Source organism: Crotalus tigris, unplaced genomic scaffold, assembly GCF_016545835.1.
Source record: "Crotalus tigris isolate CLP2741 ecotype Arizona unplaced genomic scaffold, ASM1654583v1 scf7180000017588.1960692, whole genome shotgun sequence".
In the NCBI taxonomy this organism is placed as follows: Eukaryota; Metazoa; Chordata; class Lepidosauria; order Squamata; family Viperidae; genus Crotalus; species Crotalus tigris.
The window spans coordinates 802,448-823,693 of NW_024096494.1; the positions used below are offsets into that span (position 1 = coordinate 802,448).

The 21,246-nt window shown below is 39.1% G+C and overlaps 1 protein-coding gene across 2 annotated transcripts in view; it reads right to left on the reverse strand.

Annotated features, from left to right (window-relative positions):
* The window catches only part of AKR1D1 (aldo-keto reductase family 1 member D1), a 65,999-nt gene that overhangs the window by 14,267 nt on the left and 30,486 nt on the right, over positions 1-21,246 (reverse strand). For both annotated transcript variants that reach the window (XM_039362211.1, XM_039362217.1), the window contains exons 2-5: positions 20,373-20,540; positions 10,062-10,178; positions 6,443-6,520; positions 3,723-3,845 (exon numbers count right to left, since the gene is read on the reverse strand). In XM_039362211.1, coding sequence (XP_039218145.1) covers positions 3,723-3,845; positions 6,443-6,520; positions 10,062-10,178; positions 20,373-20,540 — 486 coding nt within the window. The remainder of the gene's footprint in view (positions 1-3,722; positions 3,846-6,442; positions 6,521-10,061; positions 10,179-20,372; positions 20,541-21,246) is intronic.

Here is a 21,246-nt window from a genome sequence, read left to right on the forward strand (position 1 = left end):
TGATCTGTGCCTGTTTCAGCGGCGACATCCCTGGCATTCAGAGGGGACTCGGGCAAGGCTTGGATGGATAGAATGTTGACAGCTGGCGCAGGGTCAGCTTCTACTACTGGCAGGGGCAATCTACTGAGGCCATCAGCATGGCCCATTTCTTTCCCAGGCTTGTGGAGTAAGGAAAAATCATATGCAGACAGAAAAATAGACCACCTAAGCATTCTAGGGGAAATGATTTGGGGAGTTTGTTTACGTGTGGTAAACAGTCCCAGCAGAGGCTTATGGTCAGTGAAGACCGTGAAATGCCTGCCATACAAGAAATCATGGAATTTTTTAATTCCAGCAACAACAGCCAGAGCCTCCCTGTCTATCTGAGCGTAGTTGCGCTCAGCAGAAGACAGTGTTCTGGAGTAATATGCAACAGGAACCTGAGTTCCATCAGACCTGAGGTGGCTCAGGACAGCTCCTACCCCGTAAGGGGAAGCATCACAAGCGATGCACACAGGAAGGGACTCATTGAAGTGTGCAAGTACACTGTTAGAAATGAGTAAGGCCTTGACCTCATTGAAACTAGCCTCATGTGTTTGTGACCACTGCCACACTGCTTGTTTGTCTAATAGCCTGTGAAGAGGCTCAGCTACACTAGCTTTATGTGGAAGAAAAGAATTGTAGAAATTCAGGAGGCCCAGGAAGGCCTGAAGTTCGGCCTTAGACTTTGGCCTAGGTGCTTCTAAAATGGCAGTTAGTTTGGATTCAGCAGGGTGAATCCCAGCAGCATCAATTTTGAACCCCAAAAATTCAGTAGAAGGCACCCCTATTTTGCATTTGTCCTTCTTAAGCTTGAGGCCTGTCTTCCTGAATCTTAATAAAACAGCCCTTAGCCGTTCAGCTAGAATGTGTGTGGAGTCTCCTGCAATTAAGACATCATCAAAGTAGGGGCAAACCCCCGGTATACCTCGTAGTGTGTTTTCCATTACGCTTTGGAAAATCCCAGGAGCGACATTCACTCCAAACTGTAGCCTTTTTACCTTAAAGGCTCCTCAGTGGGTCACAATAGTCTGAGCTATAGCAGCATCATCATCAACAGGCAGCTGTTGATACGCTTGAGCTAGGTCAAGCTTTGCAAAAACACGCCCCCCCCCTTGAGAGAGGCCAGGATATGACTGACCACAGGAACAGGATAGGTATGTTGCTGTAATGCCTTATTCAGAGTGCATTTGTAATCGGCCAAATGCGAATGTCCCCATTTGCCTTTAGAGGCGTGACAATGGGGGTCTCCCAAGGACTGGAGTCAACAGGTTCTAGAATTCCTTGTTGGATCAGTTTGTCCAACTCAGTGTCAATTTTACTCTTTAAAGCAAAAGGGACCCTTCTTGCTTTAATTCTAATAGGAGTGACAGTGGTGTCTAGTTTTAAGGACACGGGGGGTCCTTTGAATGTGCCTAGCTGGGGACTGAAGACATCTGCGAATTCTTTGCAGACTTCCTGCAGATCGAGTGTTTGTAAGCTGTTGAGCCCCGTGACGTGTAACCCCAAGGCCTCAAACCACTCGAGTCCTATGAGACTCGTTCGTTCACCCCCTACTACTAATAGGTCTAGTGGACCTTCAAAATTCTTGTACTGAACATTAAGGGTGGCCTCCCCCTTAACACACACTCTCGAATTCTGAAAGTCTGTTAGCACAATGTCAGAAGGCCTTAACTTGGCCTGAGTTCCACTGCCGGAACAAATCTTCCTAAATGTATGTAAGGAGATGATTGAAAGTGCAGACCCCGTGTCTAGTTCCATAGTTAATGGAACCCCTTGTAGCTTCACCTTGAGTGACAGCTTTTTCTTAATTGGCTTTTGTGTGCCTGTCCTAAGGATGCTCCTTCGCGAAGCGCAAAACCCCACCCTATTCTGGCTGGGGACCCTGGTACCTTTCAGGCGTATTTCTTCCTGAGGTTGTACCTTTCGTCGGCCCAGACACACAGCTGCAATATGTCCTTGTTTTCCGCACGCCCGGCAGATAGTGGAGCGGAACTTGCAGTCGGTTCTCCTGTGGCGACCTCCACAGCCGATGCACTTGAGGGGAGCTGAAGAGTTTCCTTTATGGTTCCCTTCCTTCGTGGGGTGGAGACGGTCGACTTCCTCGTCCGGATCCTCCTCGGAGTTCCCTTGGACTTCTTCTTGGTGCACGGATGCAACATCTGGACTGTTCCTGATCGGCCGCATGTTCTTGATGGCGCCGCCTGCTGCTTCTTCTGCGGTGACTTCTCTCAAGGCATCTTGGAAGAACAAGTCCTTTTGGCGAAAAGCCTCTGTTGTAACTCTCGATGCCTTAGCCCGCACACGAATCGGTCCCTCAGTCATTCTTCAAGGTCCTTGAACTCGCAGTGCTTGGCGGCCTTTCTTAATGCGGCGATGTATTCTTTGGCCGATTCTCCGGATCGTTGATCCCTCTGCTCGAAGGTGTGGCGCCATGTGATGACGGACATCTTAGGCTGGAAGTGCTCCTTCAGTAGCTTCTTTAGATCTGCGTAGCTGACAGACTCTAATGGGACAGGTGCTGCGAGGTTCTCCGCGATTTCGAAGGCGTCTTGACCGCAGACACACAGCAGGGTGGCAGTCTTCAAGCTATCTTCCCTCACTTGATTCACCTTGAGGTAGTTTTCCACCCTGGCTACGTAGGACTCTCACCTCTCTGGATGTGAGACGTCGAACTCCGAAAGCCTTCCAATTTTTGCCATCTTCAGGAGACGGGTCTATCAGCCAGCCTACCCCCGAATGCGCACTGGATTGGCGGGTAGCTGCCAAGTCAACGCCGTTCCGCCGCTCAGGACTCACTTGGGTAAGCTTACACCTTTTTTTTCTTTTCCGTCGGTGCAAGGCATCCCACCTTCGTAGCCAGTGTTGGGTCCTTCGCGAAAGGCAAGACACGAGAAGCAGTTGTAGTTCTCAGGTTTTCTTTTTTTCTGTGTTCAGGTTACAGATGAAGGCTTCAGCAACGCCCAAAAGCTCCCAGCCTCTTATATAGGCAATTCCCGGGTCAATGTGTTACTTTTCCCATGCCAGCACCCGCGCATGTGCACAGGCGCTGGCGACAGCCTGTCTGGTCCCGGGCAGCTTGCACCTGCCCGGGACTGCCTGCAAACGCCCCGAGCCCGTTTGCAAGGCTCGGGACATAACACCCTACACATCTACTTAAAAGAATTATGGAACATATGACCCAGCTCAGAAACATAAAAAGCTGTTAATCAGAGTAAATAAGACCATTCTGACTTTATCTGAAGCACTCTCTGAACTGCCCCAAATGCCTCCCTCCTCCTCTAACGGCCTCTTCTGGTAATAAAGTGGAATTGATTACTTTAATTTCCCGTGATTAAACCTTGAGCAGAAAATTAACATGATTTTATGCTTGTCCTGACTGAGTATGAATTGACTGCTTGTTCATTTTAGCCAAAAATGCAAGGCTTGTGGGGAAGGTTGAATGAATAAGCTAGGATTTTGTTTGTTGTTTGTTTTTAGTAACATATTTGTTTATCTTATGTTTTATAGCAAACCAAAAACCAACCTGGAAGGACAAATATATGAAAAATGACATAGTTGTTTTTTATGACAGGAAATCATGAAGATACATCATACAAGATACTCTGATGCTAGATACCTTAGTCAAGGACCAATGGCTTATGCCATTCATTATGTGAGAAAGTTAACATGCTTACATGGGTTCATCTATTCATTGTCATTACCTGGTTGCTGACAGGCTTGTACTTCAAACCTGGCTTGTTCAGAATCATTTCCAGCTGCCTACGGTTGAAGTTGGATACCCCAAGAGATTTTACCAAGCCTGCATCTTTGCATGCTTCCAAAGCCTGTGAGAATGAAGTAGGCAAAACAGTGTAATAAACTGGCAAATAATATTTTTACTGCTTAGAAGAACAAAATAAATAAGTGTGATGGAATTGTGATGCTGCTATAATAATCCATGATGAACCTAAGTGCTCCTCAGGTGTATCAATTCCCAGAAATGGAAGGCCCATTCTCAGCAATGGTCATGCTGGTTAGGAAATGATGGGAGTTCAGGTTTACACAGCTGAGAGGCAGCCAGTGGAGGAAGGCAAAGGAGAAAAAAGAAGGACAGGTTGACTCATCCCCCACCAAAGTTTGCTCTTGGGTACAGAAATTATACTTCAGCAAGAATTTTAATGAAGAAAATCAGGTATAAGAATGTGCATAGAGTAAAATGTGACCAAATTAAGGAAAAGGAAGATGGGAGAAAAGATGGACAGGGGAAAAGCAACAGAAAACAAAAATTGCAAGAAGGGGAGAAGGGAGAAAATACTAATGATCCTTGTAAAAAATTGTACAAGACAATGGCCTTTAAGGAATACATACCACTTGGGGTTTTTTTGCAACACTGATCTGACAAGAACAATCCTTTCATTTCTTTTAAATTCCTACTAGTTTGGTTTCTTTGTCTTCAAACTTTAAAAATAATTCTACTTCCCAGAAAAACAATATCATTAAGCCCACCAAACATTTCTCTGCTCTCATGGATATAAATTGAGTTCAATAAAAAAAACTTCAATAGAATTAAATATTTAATATGCCATAAAACTTACTGTAAAGACTAAAATGGCTTAACTCTCCAAATATCATGAAAATAATAATGTTTTACAAATTAAGGATGCATGCCATATTTTTTTTTAATTGAAAATTTTTTAAAAATTTTACAAAAACAAAACAACCCTTCCCCAAACCTCCCCAACCCTCCCATTCCCTCCCCCGACCTTCCCAGAGCTGAATACAGGCTTAATTGAAATTTCTTCAAAAAATCTTAAAAGAGATATAAACCATGAATAAATCTAAATACATTAATTGAACAAATTATAAAATAATTAACAATAATATATGTATAGAAAAACATAAATATCAAAAGAAAAATGCTTTAAAGAAAAAAGAATAAAAAAAAGAAAAAAGAAAAAGATAAAAGAAAATATAATAAAAATAAAAAATAAAAATTAAAAAAATAAAGTCTATAAAATATTTAAAATTTTAAATATAAGTTATTGAAAAACTAAATAATATTTTTTATATCCAACTTATATTGTATAAAATCTATCCATTTTTTCCATACTACAAAATACTTCTCTTGTGATTGATCCTTCAAAAAAGCCGAAATCTTTGCCATTTCCGCCAAATAAGAAACTTTAAAAAACCACTCTTGTGAAGTAGGCAAAGATTCCTTCTTCCAACATTGTCCTACTAACAACCTTGCAGCTGTAATTAAATTTAACATCAATATGGTCTCTTTAGTATCACAATCAATAACAATACCTAACAAGAACAATTGTGGGGTAAATTTTACCCTCCTTCTAAAAATTCTTTGAATATTCCACCATATCTTAATCCAAAAAGCTTTTATATTTTTATACGACCACCAGATATGATAGTAAGTAGCATCCAAACATCCGCATCTCCAACATTTAGGCTGTAAGTCAGGATACATGCGAGACATTTTTTGTGGATCAAGGTGCCATCTATAAAACATTTTGTAAAAATTCTCCCTTAAGTTTTGGGCTTGTGTAAATTTGACATTCCTCACCCAAATAATTTCCCAGGTATCTAATAGAACTGGTTCACCAAAATTTTGTGCCCATTTAATCATACATTCTTTGACTAATTCTGCTTCTGAATCCAATTCTACTAACACCCCATAAATTCTCTTAATATGAGTTCATTTTTGATCTTTTATTTGTTTTAACAAGTTTTCATCTTCTCTAAGCAAACCCACATTGCGATCTATCTTCCATCTGTCCACTATTTGTCTATACTGAAACCATGAGTAAGTAATATTTTCTTGTGTTAAATCTTCCAAAGATTTTAACTGCCAATTTTTACCATCCCATCTAAGTAATTGTGCATAAGAAACACTATCCATCTTAACTCCTCTCCTTATCCCTTCTATTGCATGCCATGGTATAGCCCATAATGGAATTTTAAAATCACTTCTATAATATTTCCTCCAAACCCGAAGTAAAGAAATCCTTATAATATGAGATTTAAAAACCCTATCGACTTTTTTATTAAAAATTAGATAGGCAGATGCATGCCATATTTATCATACCTGATGACCAGCTCCACTATTTGTGACTTTATAATTTTGGTCAATTAAGTAAACAGATCATTCCTGAATTGTGGGGTGTTATGTTGTTATTTTATTTTTGCCAAAATGATATCCCTCCATATCACAGACAGCTAGATTGATCAATTTTGAGCACACCTAGGTTTAAGGCCAATATTACTGCTTCAGTATAGCATACAACTCAGAATCTGTTGCTGTTCAAGTGTACAATGGAACTTAACTTTCTTTTCCCTTCTACATTTATTGGAAGAGATATCCTAAGGACTATGAGAAGGTTTTAGATACTGTTAGTTATGATACGATTAATGTTTCCCAAATACTCACCCCCCACGTGGCACATAGATCTGTTTTATGATAAAGCCATTTTCCATTTTCATCTTTAGGATAGGGGTTTTCTCCAGGCTGAAGAAACAAAAAAAGTCACATGGGAAGGTGGGGAAAAGAGATAAAAATCTCACAAGGTTGCAATATTCTGTTAATTTTGGACAGGGAGACAGTTTCCCTATAGTTTGAAGAGAAAGTAGATATTTGGAGAGAAGACCTCAAAGCTAATTCAATTTACTGAACATTAACCATTAGATGTATGTATGTCAGATATGACAGACTCAATGTGTATCAGGTCCCATGTACTGTAGGCAACCTGATGTACTCCAGATGTTTTTGAGTATATCTCTCACGATCTCTTGTTCTGGGAGTTGAAGCCTAAACATCTGAAGGATACTAGATTGTTTACACCTGAACTAATTTCTTTATATTAATCTTGAGAGATTAGAATGTCTTTCTTTTGGTGGTTTTGCCAAAAGGCAACTAGACATTAGAGCAGAATATTTTCTAACTAGGAGGAAAGGAACAAGATCCCAATACCAGCCAACTCCTAGCTGGCTGTCTAGAGTTTTCCCTTTGGAAAAAACTGAATGAAGACTGGCACTGCCTCTGAAATTCCTCTCCATTATAATTAACAGGGACTGGGTAGCTTTACAAATGGATATTCTGAAATACTCTCACTTTACCGCAAATTGAACAATATTAGCCGAACATTGATCTCTAGCTTGCTAAACTGTGATTTAGCCAGCGGGAATGTACAGCTGGGCTCCCTCCCTCTCTTTAGGCAGGATGCCAGTAGAAATGAGAGCCCAAACAGAATTCTAGAATAATCAACATATCCTTTTTAAAAAAATGAAATCTCAGAGGAATTTTGTGGGTGGAAGTGAGGAAAAAGAAGCAGTTGCCAACACTTTGTTAGTCACCTATATTCCAAACATGATTCATAGGAATCGTAGGAAAAGTAGGAAAAATACTATTTGTATATTTCATAGGGGGAAATCCTATTACTTGCAGAGTAGCAGGAAACTATGCACGTATTGAGATTTATTGCATTGAACAGAATGCAAATTGTGCCTAATTTGATTCATTCACATTTTAGAATGAGATATATGGTTCATCTTCCCTTAAGCTCTCAGAGCAGAGACAAATTAATTCTATGCTATATCTTCACATGAAGCTACTTACCCCTTGTGAGAGAGCAGGCTGCACAGAAAATGGCCAGCACCTGACTGCTGTTGTCCTGTCTCTTTAAGCCTTCTCGCCACTCAGCAAAGTAAGTTTGGTATAAAAGCTATGCTGAGGAACAGCTGGTGTCTGTCTATCTATGTGTGTCTGTCTGAATGACAGACTGAGGTGTGTGTTTGTATATGGAAGTAAAACAGCCAGAACAAAACAATGTTCTCCAGCAGTACTCACAAAGAATAGGAATAGTTGCACTCACAAGAAGTAGTAGTTGGAATAGTAATAGTATTATAATGGGAAAAAGTGGAACAGTAACGAATAGTGAGCAATAACTTGGGAATGCTTCTATGTGCATGTTGCTTAGGGACTCATGTTGCCTCTTTCGTGTCTTGAGCCCACCAAATTGGTGTAGTTAAAAGAACTTGTGATAACCCCATGCTCCATTATGCAGGTTACTTTGTAATTAATGCCATAACTATCTTCTGGATCACAATATACCAATTACAAGTTTGGTAGAGTTTTATAATTGATGGTATTAGTTATACTGTAAACATGTAGCAGAAAATAAATGTATTAATAAACATGGATGTAGCTAGGAGTCATACAGGTTGAAAAATGCAGGGAGAAAAATTGTAGGACCATTCCAGGATATCAGAAGTGCCAGGAAATTTTACTATATTTAAGCTATTACCTTCAACCTAGTGTCTTGCATGTGTATTGGAATTCCATAGTCAGCATTATTTCAGTTAAAACCCAACTCATTTCATGGTGCCTAATTGAAAATGATCATATTAAAGATTAGCCCAGCTGGTCTTTTAGGGCTATACTATAAACTGACTTACCCAGAACCTTAAGCCTTACTGTGATTGTTATGATATAGAAGATGGCCTTTACACAATATGCAAAACTATGATGTGGCTTATAAGTGAAAGAACCTGCCACTACCCACCCACCAACTCTCACTATTAATGGTGAAAGTCAAGGGGCTCAAAAGGAACATTGGCAACATACAGTATGTTGTGACTTTGGGAGTCAGATGAATCATGTAATTACACAAATCCATTGGAGTTGGGTGGCCCATGCATGTGCATAATAAATAAAAACACTAATTATAAGGTCCAAACTCATCCACCATGACATGTAAACCACATTTCAATTTAGTGCTGACGCAGCAAGTCACTTTGTGTCCTTTAGCATGAGATACAAAGGCTCATGTTGCCGTAGCCTGATATATTAATTAGTCTGTAAGGGAACAGTTTGCCCAAAGCTTTTCCTGTACAGAAGACTGTCAATTTCTATATTTGGTATTGACTGATTTATGGGCAATTAAGACCAGGGCTTTTTTTGTCATAGAATGCCCAGAACAGAGTTCCGGCACTTTTTTGGGGATGGAACCTTGTAAGATAGGCAAGGCGGGTTATATGACATGTGTGAGTTCCGACACCTTTCCCCCCCCCCCCCAAAAAAAGCACTGATTAAGACTGTTTGGAAAGAAGGGAACTCTTGGATATAAATCATTATATTCTATCTTGTGCATGTTCAATAGGAAAATTCATATCTGACTGCCACATCTTTACCACTATATGTCTATGGAGATTCTCAGTCATCCACGTCATCGTTGTCCCAAAGATGCTTTTCAAAAGGCAGCTGGACTTTCTTTGTTTTTCCTTGAAGATGTTTCACTTCTTATCCAAGAAGCTTCAGAACTGAAGAAGCTTCTTGGATGAGAAGCAAAATGCCTTCAAGGAAAAACAAAGGAAGTGCAGTTGCCTCTTGATAAAGCTACTTTACAAGAAGGGAAAATAATAATACATGGCAGCAGTGAAGGCCAGAATCTTACATGCACGATCTGCTACTTGATTAGTACATCAACTAATAATTTGCATATCTAAAATAGGAATGTAAAATAGAAAGTGATTCACAACACACTGGAGCATGCACCGAACCATTCTCATCAAAACAGTAAAGCAAGTGAAATGCAAAAAACCTTTTTGAAAGGTTTTGCAGCAGTCCTAATACATACATAAAATATTTGACCACCACAGTTCCATATCATTTCATACTGTCATCAATTCAATAAAAAGCTCTTGAATCCATATTTGAGTGGATTCTTGCTGCCAGAATCCTTGCATGTGTACAAATTGAAATCAAGAAAAATGCATACATATTTGAATGCTGTCATCATATAACAGCTTCACAATAGGGATATTTAAGTTGTCAATAATGTGTCTTTTGACAGAGACAGTTAATATAAATCTGTGGTCTCACTTCCAGGTTTGGTCTTCTGCCAACTGAGCTCTTTACTATGTGGTGATCTACAATTGTGGGATGTTGTCCAATAATAATAATAATAATAATAATGGTCTGCCAAGGAGACTTTAAGTATTTATAGTTCACAATCATATACTCTAGGAGGCGCTCCAGCACCGCATTTTACCTGAAAAGCCATCGGCAGTTCAACAAGATAGAGATCAATGTAGTCAAGCTGCAAAATTTTTAAGGTCCTCTCCAGAGTTGGACGCACTAATTCTGGTGGGTGGCATGTATTCCACAACTAGGGCAAAAAGAAGGAAAAGAAAGAAAGCAGGATCTTTACTCCTTGGAACTATGGAATATAGAAACACAAATTTTAAAAATATACCAATTTGAGTGAATAGTATTAATTAAAATAAACCAGCACTAGTTATATTAAATTCTAGAATAATAAACTGCAAATTTGCCAAAACAAACCAAAGATGTTACACTTTTTGCTAAGGGAATACTTTGGCAAATGTTTTTTAAAACAATAGTGGAAACGGACTAAGATACTCTACCCATTCCTGTGGAAATAACCATCATTCAAATGACCGAAACTTACTGTAACTTTGAGTAGAAATGTATAAAATTATGCTGCAAAGAATTGTCTACAGGGAGGTGAGAATTAAAGAACCAACAGAGTAAATTGCTTATAAGCTATCATTATTTTAATTGTTTAATCTTCAACCTGCAATTTTTTGAATTGTTGCTATGCTTCCATCTTCTTTTGGGGTGTGATGGCAAGCAGTGTCTTTCAAAGGATGGCCTTTGACATCTCCCACCCACAAGATTAACTAAAATGGGTCGAAATATTTCTTCCGTGTGCTGGAAATGTAAATTGGCAAGAGGGACATATTACCACGTGTGGTGGGAGTGTCCAAAAGCCCGTGATGTTTGGAACAAGATTAAAAAATGGCTGGAAGAAATACTAATGATAGAAGTAGAGCTAAAGCCAGAACTGTTCCAACTAGGCATAACTACGGAGAAATACGACAAAGGGATACTTTACTTGATGCTACATATTCTCACAGCTGCTAGATTGGTGTATGCACAAAACTGGAGGAATAAAGGAATTCCAACAGAAGAAGAGATTTTATATAAAATTTTATTGTGTGCTGATATGGATAGGCTCACAATGGAAATGAAGGACAAGACAGAGTCAGATTACTTTGAAATCTGGGACAAATTCTATTGTTGGTGTGAATCAAGGAGAACTGTTCGGGTTTTAAGTTTGTGTTAAGATAGAGTTATATAAAACTGTATGTTAGTATATAGAGAAACAAATTAGAGACTGTATTGTATAGAAAAATATGTATACAGAGATTAAGAATTATATGTATGATGAGGAACAAATTGTTAGGAATATATACACTGGAATGTTATGTTATGTCCATCTTTGTTTTAACTGTTTTATAAATAAAAAACTTTAAAAAAAGGATGGCCTTTGATATGATGAAAGCGCACATCTGGTGTGATGAAAACAGTCAGTGAATCACATCAAAAAAAGCAGTGTTGCATTATTATCCAGATATTTCAAAGCAAATGGCATTTCACTGTATATAGGATACCCTTGATGTGTCCCTTTGGGCCAGAACAGTTATATTCCTTACAAAAGAAAACCCAACTCTGCTGATCTATGATTTAACCCCAAAATGCTGACTGGAGAGCCCTTTAATTCCAGTTGTGTTTAATAGCTATGGAGTTTGTCAAAGGAAGGAATCAAGTATCTGTTTGAGATTATAACTCCCATAATCTGTTCACCGTGCTGATAAGGGCTAATGGAAGTTGGAGCGCCAAACATCTGGAAGGTTCTGAGGTTGTTTCCCCCACAGCAACAAATGATAGTGTTAATATTATTTATTTTTTATGATTTTAATGCTTTTAATGCTGTAAACCACCCAGAATTGCTTTGATGCAAGATAAGTGGCAAATAAATTCAATAAGTAAATAAAATAAGTATAGCAGCAGGTGGGAATTCCAAAACAATTGTAAAAGCAATTTTTTTAGTTGCCCAGATTTGCAGATCATCTTTCAGTGACGGATTACAATCCTTTCCTCACTCAGGTCAATGGGATTTATTTTTCTTTTATTTATTTGTATTCTGCTTTTATTATTTTTACAAATAATGAACATATCCAACATACCTTCTTCCTCCTGTGAGGTGGAATGGGCTGAGAGAGAGTGAATGGCCCAAAGAAACCCAGCTGGATACAAAAATAGATTTAGGATTGCATTGCCTAATTGCTTTGCCTAACTTATTCACCAAAGCACCAGAGGGCAAGACAAGAAACAATGGTTGGAAATCAAAGAGAGAACTAACCTGGAATTAAGGAGTAACTTCCTGACAATTAACCAGTGGAACAGCTTGCCTCCAGAAATTGTGGGCACTCCATCACTAGAGATTTTCTTAAAATTCTATTCTATTCTATTCTATTCTATTCTATTCTATTCTATTCTATTCTATTCTATTCTATTCTATTCTATTCTATTCTATTCTATTCTATTCTTGTAAGCCAACTCTTGGCTTCACTGCATCATTTTCAAAATTTACATAGAGAACAAACTCTACCAATTAAACCCCCTTCTCAGTGATACTATGAACTGTGTTAAACTTATTTTTTTGTTTGTATCAAGGATTTTTAAAATAAGATTGTCTTTCACTGTAATTCTTTTCCTTTTTCCTTTTTCATCTCTATTGATTGTGCATTTTATCACCTATTTGGTAAAGATAATTGTCATGTATCAAACAATGAGAATGAGAGAAAGCTGCCAGATCACTCTTCTGTCAGCAACAATATTTTAGCCTCATGAAAGGGATGATCTGTGGGGGAGGAAATGACTGCCACACCCAATAAAGACCAACTTACCTCAACAGAATTGGCTATCGATGGAAGAGAGTGGAACCTCCAGCGATCATTGCCTGCCATTCTTTAAAACTCTTTGACTTTGATCAGCATGTCAAAATATGGATGTTGATGCTTTCCACCAGCAAGAATTTTAGGACTTGCTGGTGGAAAGCAATTCTTCTGACAGCTCTTCCAACTTATTTAGGGTGCATTGTCTTACCAACTCATGTCTCAATTTGTCACAACTCCCTCACTAAATTGGTAAATCAGAGCCAGATCTTTCCATTCTATATCTCTGGCAAATAATTTTAAAATTTATACCTTTCGATACATCCACACTTTCTGCTGACCTTGCTTGAGTTTGTGAATTTCACAGCTGTAGTTAGGAGCTTCATGAAATCATCAAAGGAAATTCTCAATCTTTGCATGAAGTTTTAATAATTGTCCAGCACTGGTTTGTTGCCCTTAATGATAGGCATGGCCCATCTGGCTGCCCTTTCTTTCAGCAAACTCAGCACAGGAGTCACTTTGGCACAATCTGTGGGAAATTCTGTTCGTCAGCCTGCCATAAATACAGTGTGGTCACACTGTATCATGAAGGTCAGGAATTGGTCTTGGTCTCCTCCAGAGATCTCTGGAATTCTCATAAGAGCACAGAAATACTGGCTGCACTATAGGCTGCTGGCCGAGTTAAATTGTATCCCAACTTTTCCGTTAGCTGCATCATGGCATTTTGCAAGTTATTCGTAAATCTGTCTGTTGTTGGTGTTGCAACAACGCTACAGCAAAGTGCTCAGTGGAGAATGGAGTACCCTGAAGACCAAAAACCCTCTCTACCAACAAAGGCAAGACCTTCAGCCTCTCTTGAAAGAGACTTGCAAGATTGATGTCAGACCAACTGGGTAGACCAGACCAGGAAAACAATTCCACAGGAAGGCTACAACTACAATTAAACTGGCTATCATAATATACTCTTGCAAATCTGATTGTTCTGTATTATGCCTCATTCTTATACTCTTATACTTCTATGTTAAATCAGGAAGGCATCTGTCTGAGCTTCTGTCAAATGTTATCTTCTCTCTCAAGGTTCAAAAAATGTTTCAGCCTCCTTTGTCCAGGTAATGGTTCTTGCATATTTCCATCAAGATCATCTTTATTCTCTACAATTGTGAATGAGTAAAAAAAAAAATCACCCTTTTCAAATGCAGATTGTAAGGCCTTGAAGACCTGTCTTTGTGGCCAGCCCTTGGGGCCCCATTTCCTTGCTATATTGACATCTCTGATGACATTTTTTTTCTCAGCTGCCATATATATTTAATTCTGTACTATGTTGTAACTGTTTTTAATTATTGTATGACTGTTTGCCCCCAAAGTTATTTGTTTGAGATGGGAAACTATAGGAAGGAAGGAAGGAAGGAAGGAAGGAAGGAAGGAAGGAAGGAAGGAAGGAAGGGAGGGAGGGAGGGAGGGAGGGAGGGAGGGAGGAAATGAATGTCACCATAGCTATTGTCAGAACAGATGCTCTCCAGATGTATTGAAACATAACTCCCATTATCTAGAATCAAATCAGTCATTGTGCTAAATATGATTAGTGAGATGTCTCCCATCATTCAATAACTTAGGGTCATGTGCTCATCAAACGGGTGGGAGAATCAAATGGTGGGAGAATCAGTACAAAGATAAAGCCACCCCTATGAATTTACACATAAACCAAGTTATTGGTTAGGACCACAAGTGTCCTTAAAATACACTAAGACCCACCCCCTTCGGATATGTTAAGTTCACCAACAGCCATTTTGCCTGGAGGGTTTTGGAATTATTCCACATATCTCGAGGATGACCATTTTGGGAAAGCCTAATTAACTCCCATGTAAATTTCACCTCATATAAAGTGGGTCTGGGAGAGATTTGACCAAGCTGAACTCAGGGATTCCACACAAGAAATTCCATGTCTCCCAATTCTCCTTTTTCTGAAGTATAACACAAAGGGACATCCAGCCAGCCAACCAGCAGAAGGATGGCATCCCATCTGAACTTTTTAAAACTGTGTAACTGAATGTGAGGACTCCAAGATGTCTCTTACCAGCATACCTGGGAAGAAAAATTATAGAAACCTTCTTCCAAAGGCCTGGGGGATGCAATGGTTCACTGGTTAAAGAAACTGAGCTTGTCAGACTTGAGTTTTGTGCAATGGGGTGAAATCCTGTTCCTTGCCCCAGCTCCTGTCCACCTAGCACAGGGGTAGGCAACCTTGGCTCTTTTATGACTTGTGGACTTCAACTCCCAAAATTCCTGAGCCAGCCATGCTGGCTCAGGAATTCTGGGAGTTGAAGTCCACGAGTCATAAAAGAGCCAAGGTTGCCTACCCCTGACCTAGCAATTCAAAAGTCTGCAAATGCAAGTAGATAAATAGGTGCCACTTCAATGGAAAGGTATCAGTGTTCCTTGTGCCTTTGGCATATAGCCATCCTGGCCACATGAGCACGAAGATTGTCTTCGGACACTGCTAGCTTCCTCTAGAGTCGGACATGACTGACAAAGAAACCTTTACCTTTTTTTCTTCCAATGGCCCTCTGTCCCAATCAGATCTGGAGTTATAGTGACATAAGTGCAAGACTTTCAATAACCCTTTCCATCCCTGAAATTTGCCACCTGCAGTTCATCTGTTGGGATGAAACACCAACATTTGTAATTCTTAGTCACAAGAAGAAAAGCAAGCTTTTCTCCATCTGTTTACACCACTCATTTGCTTAATCACATCTGCTGCTTCTGACTGCTACCCTTTTTCAATGTTTTCAAATTGCAACTGTTTCAAGATTGTTTTTGTCAGATTTTTGGCAAAAGAAAGGATGGCTATCTTTGAGATAAATAAAATATGAAGGCTGCTACATTTATCACTATCTGCCTGGGAGGCATCATGCCTATCATTACTAACTGTTGGAAAATGTAAACAGAGGGCTGTTGTTATTATATTTTTATCTTGCCTTTTCATAGATAACTCAAGGCAGAGAATATATCTAATTCCCCCACCTACCTATTTTTCCCATAGAAATAACCCTGTAAGGCAGTGGTTCTCAACCTGTGGGTCGGGACCCCATTTGGGGTCGAATGACCATTTCACAGGGGTCGCCAAACAAGGCTGTCCGCCATTTTTTCCCCTTTTCTTTGCCCATGCCCCTGGCACCCGATGATGTATAAGTGGTTGGGGGTCACCACAACATGAGGAACTATATTATGGAGTTGCGGCATTAGAAAGGTTGAGAACCACTGCTGTAAGAGAAAGCAAATGGCCCAACATCGCCCAGCCAACTTTGATATTTAAGACAGGCCAACAATTCATAATATCCTGGTTAGCCACTATGCCAAACTTGCTATTCCACCAGTGCCATATTTGGAGACTTTCTAGAATAGGGGTGTCAAACTGCTGGCCTGCGGGCTGCATGCATCACGCTGAAACCGCGCCTACCCCATTGCTGGCAATGGGGAAAAAGTCGCGATACGTCACAACACATCATGTGACGTTTAGAGTTTAACACCCCTGTTTTAGAAGCTTCTGAGGTCTATTGTGTGAAATCCGGAAAGGCAAACTGATTCAGAACCAGAAACATCAGGTATCTGTCAGAGATTAGCAGTAGCCAATTGGACTGATATTGTAAGACTAGCACTCCACAACTTAAGTTATCTTGGTCCCTTATTAAGCATCTGCAGCCATTCTATATCTTGATGTCTTTGTTTCACAACCTTTCTGAGTTGCCAGGATCCTGGCAATTGCACAGTATCCCAGGAAATGCCATAAAGACCCATCATATTGCTAATGGCTGGACATCTTTGGGTCAGTCATTCTCTCTCTTGGGCCAACCCAATAACTCTGTGAAAAAAATAGGAAGAAGGAGCATTATGTACAAAACAAAGGCAAGACACAAATTTAACAACAAAGAACAAATGCCCATCTTCCATGAAGAACAGAAACCCTCTTTTCTTATCAGGGCAACCTGACTGGTTGAATTAATCATTAATTTCAATAATAATTAAATGTAAAAGTCCAAATTTGGTTCTCTACTTATACTTCCAACTAGAGTGTTAAAATTACATTAGAAGCACATTTGGGGACAATTTAGTTCACAAGGATTGAGCGCACCTGCCCTGCTGAAACTTGTATTCTTTTAACATAACTACCTGCTTGTTGTGACTTTGTATTTTTCCTGCTAAGCAGAGGAATGGACAAATTATACTATTTCATTATTCTTTCTCTAAAGCTAGAATGTTTGGGCTGATAATTACACAGGAAAGGTATTGAAACAGTAGCAAAATTTGGAGTAGGAGCCTAAGAATTTCATTCAACAGAATGAGCACACTAAGCCAGAGGTCTTCAAACTTGGCCTTTTTATGACTTGTGGATTTCAACTCCCAGAATTCCTCAGCCAGGAATAGTTGTCTTAAAAATCTCCAGTGTTGGAGATTGCACAACTTCTGGGGGCAAGTTGTTCCACTGATTGTTTAATTAATTAACTAAAATAACTCAGGAAATTTCTCCTTAGTTCTAGGGTGTTCTCTCCTTGATTAGTTTCCATCCATTGCTTCTTGTCCTGCCTCCAAGTTCTTTGGAGAATAGGTTGACCCCCTCTTCTTTGTGGCAGCCCTTTAGATATTGGAACACTGCTATTCTATCATCCATAGTCCTTCTTTTCACTAGACTAGACAAACACAATTCCTGCAACCGTTCTTCATATGTAGTCCCCTAATCATCTTTGTTGCTCTGTTCTGCAGTCTTTCTAGTCTCAACATCTTTTTTATACTGTGGTGACCAAAACTGGATGCAGTATTCCAAGGTATTAACACGTGATCTTGATTCTGTTCCCTCTGTTAATGCCGCTCAGGACTGTGTTGGCTTTTTTGGCAGATGCAGCACACTGTCCACTAGGACTCTAAGATTCCTCTTGCAGTTACTGCTAGAACCTTACTTTTCTCACCATTGAATTTCATTTTGTTAGATAGCACCCAATATTCATGTCTGAAATTGACAACAGAAGAAATTTAGAGTATTTTAGGAGTAGTTTTTTCACTAGTCCATCAGCAAAAGGAAGCAATCTCATAGGATGGCCTTGGAAGCAGAACCTTTTAACCAGGGATGAAGCTATTTCATTGATGAAACCTGTCTGCCTTATTTACCAGAATTTCAACAAACAGAATTTCAATAAATCTTAAGACGATACTCCAATTTTAAAGGCAAATTATCTGAGAAGGTTTTTTTTTCCCCAGGAAAACAAACATAGTGTTCCACCACAACTAAAAACAACAAAGATTAAAATAAGGATAGTGATCATGATGATGGCCATGATCCAAACAGTAAATCAGGTTTCTAAAAACTATAAATGCATGTTCCAGAAAACAAAAGCAGTTATTTGTCAGTGATATTATTCAGTTCTTTTGTAAGGCTTGACCAAGCAATCAGTTAAAATTCCAGAGGAAGACTAATATGGAAACTGTCCATCAATTCAGAAACCTCATGTCTCCTGATGCAGAGCAACTATGGTCAAGAGAAACAGTTTTGTAGTTCCTAGTTAGGAGGGGAAAGACACAAGCATCTTCCTCATTGGCTGGCAGAATGCTGCTACAACTGCTGAATGAAGCAATGGTCCCCATCAAAGAATCTTGAATTCACAGCTCCTAGCTGGAAGCTGCTGAAACTAAGATGCAGATAGCTTCACTGCTAAGGCAATCTTTCTAGAGCAAGAATAGGCAATGTTTTAATGGTTCGGACTTATATTTAATAGTGGAGAAGGATCTGAAGACTGCACATGCAATGATATAAAAAAGGATGAAACATCATCCATGTAAACAAAGCTAGCATCTTCCAACACTATGTGCTTTATTATTTTTAATGATATAAGCCAGTTACAGAACTTACAATTTTTGTGTGTTCCCTGCCCCAACATGACTATCAATTCAGGTTTGTGGGAGCTGTAAAACAGAGGGGTGGGGGCCTGAGGGAGAATAGCAGTGTGAGTTGTAATTGCAGTTTCATTTCACGTTGCATTCAGTTTCTTCAGTAAGATAGACATGTTGCACTTGTCAATAGTTGTATGTTATCAGAAAACAGCTCTATTTTTTATCAGGAACATTGCCTAGAAACTGCAACCTAATGTTCAGTCTTTTATCTGATGGTTTAAAACGGAATTCTTCTTTCCAAAACTTTGTTTGATTGGAATTTAAAGATTTTTATAGAGATTCTAGTGGCCTCTTCTTCCTCTTCAGGAAAATCAAGCTTCAGACACAACAAATTAGCCATTTCCTGCAAGTCTACAATAACAGTCTTTTCCAGCATAGATCAATGAACTGCTTTAGAGACTGATCTCTTAACAGAAACTGACTTTTATTTGCAAGGATTTTTTTTTCTTGCCTGAAAGCCCTTTGTTTAAAGTGGCAGGGTCAAGGTTAATTGAAACCACATTCGTATTTTCTATTCTGCCATCAAAAGCCTTTGTAATTTTAAAGATGCTTCACCCCAACATTTTCTGAATTCCTGTTCATTTTCAAACATTGGCATTTCTGATTTTAATTTTTAAAGAACTGGAAAAAACCTGCAAACGTAAAACTGCCATTAAGGGAATTTGGGGAAGCAAAATAGAGATCTTAAGTTTCTGCAAGGAACTTAGGGCACCCATTTAGCTTCTTAAAAACTCCTCCTCCCAAAACAGGCTATCACAATTCTGCCACACCTTTCACAGAGATGAAAGCAATTTTTTTTAAAAAAAATGTCCAGTTCCCAGCTCCAAGAAACTCATTTACAGTATGTTCCACTTAAAAAGTTTTGTTGACTCCATTAGTCTTAGGTTGTAATCACTCATTTATTTTTCTGCAGCCTGTTCTGAAGTTGTATTTTTATCAGACTGCAATAGCTTCATATTTTTTTGTATAGCGGGACAGGATGTTTCTTTTATTATCAGTATTGCTATATTTTCTTGGGGAAAAAAATAAAGAACAAACCTAAAAAGGGGGCAAATGGAAAACAGGTTCATGAGGATTTTAAAAAAATGTTTATACCTTGGCTTTACCGAAGAAAGTTCAAGAGGAAAACCAAGGAAGTAATGAAATAAATCTAAAGTATTGCTTTCTGAAATAAAGGACAGTCCTTTATAATAGAGGGCATATGGTTACTGTAATTGTCAGTTACTTTTATTATTACTTATGTTGGAAACCTCACTGAGGGTTCCTGCCATGAAAAGGCAGTCTAAAGATTCCTCTAAACTAGTTAGCAATATAAAATTAGCTGCAGCAGCTAGAACAGAAAGGAATAAGAAAGCAGAATCTTTGTTATGAAGAATGGTTCTAGATTCCAGCTCAGAGGTGGGGAACTATAGCCTCTTTGTGACATGTAGGCTTCAACTTCCAGAATTCCTGAGCCAGCATGGCTGGTTCAGGAATTCTGGGAGTTGAAGTCCACAAATCATAAGAGGGCCATAGTTCTCCACCCCTGTTCCAGCTAATCTGCTCCTCTGAGCTTCCTTTCTGATCTGAGAAAAACAGAAAAGGAGGTAAAACATTGGTTAAAGCAACAATATGCTTCATCCTTATTCCAAGGAAAGGAACTGATTCAGATGTCTTACTTTGCCACAATAAAATATGTCTTCACGCTTGATCTTCCCCTGTGCAATTTTCTCCCGTATGGCCTGTCCAACTTCGTGCTCATTGTAATACACAAAAGCCCCATCAATATGGCGATAACCGACATCAATGGCAGTTTTCACTGCTTCAGCACATGTGCCTTTGGGAGTCTGTAGATTAGAAATCAGAAAAAATTAGAGAAAACTTTCAACAGAGAACCACCCACCAGAGAACTGAGAGCAAAGCAATGTATATAAACATATCACACAAATAAGCCTACAATATATATCAGCCTACTATATTGTTTAATTTTCAAATCAATTTGGGTTGCTCCTTTAATTGCTTAAAAACCAATTCAAGCTGCTTCCCATAAGTTTACCCCTAGTTCTGCCATCTCTCTGATAGCTTAATGTTAAAGCTGTTCAACTTTACAACCGTTTCTTTCAAAAGCACAAAGACAAATGTAGAAAAGTCCACTTACAATGCAATTCTATACAGTATCTACTCATCAATGGCTTCCACTGGGGGCAAGACAGATGAAAGCACTTGTGCAACATAATCCTCACCACTTTTCTCTTTTTGTCATGATGTCATGCACATGCCCCAGAGCAGAGCTTGTAGTACAATGCAACAAAGGCAGTAAAATCCTGCAGAGGATGCTAATACCCATTCAAAGTTAAATCCAACTGTTCTTAGCGCTGACAATATTCCAGTGTCCCAGGTTTACAACCCAAATGTATAATATAAATTATTAATGGTGAACTGCAAACATTGTTTTAATTATCCCTTTTTATTTCTCAATAAGAATGTGAGATGGCAATGATAGTAAAAGATAGTGATATAAATGGAAGCATCAATGACTTGCTTAATATTTGT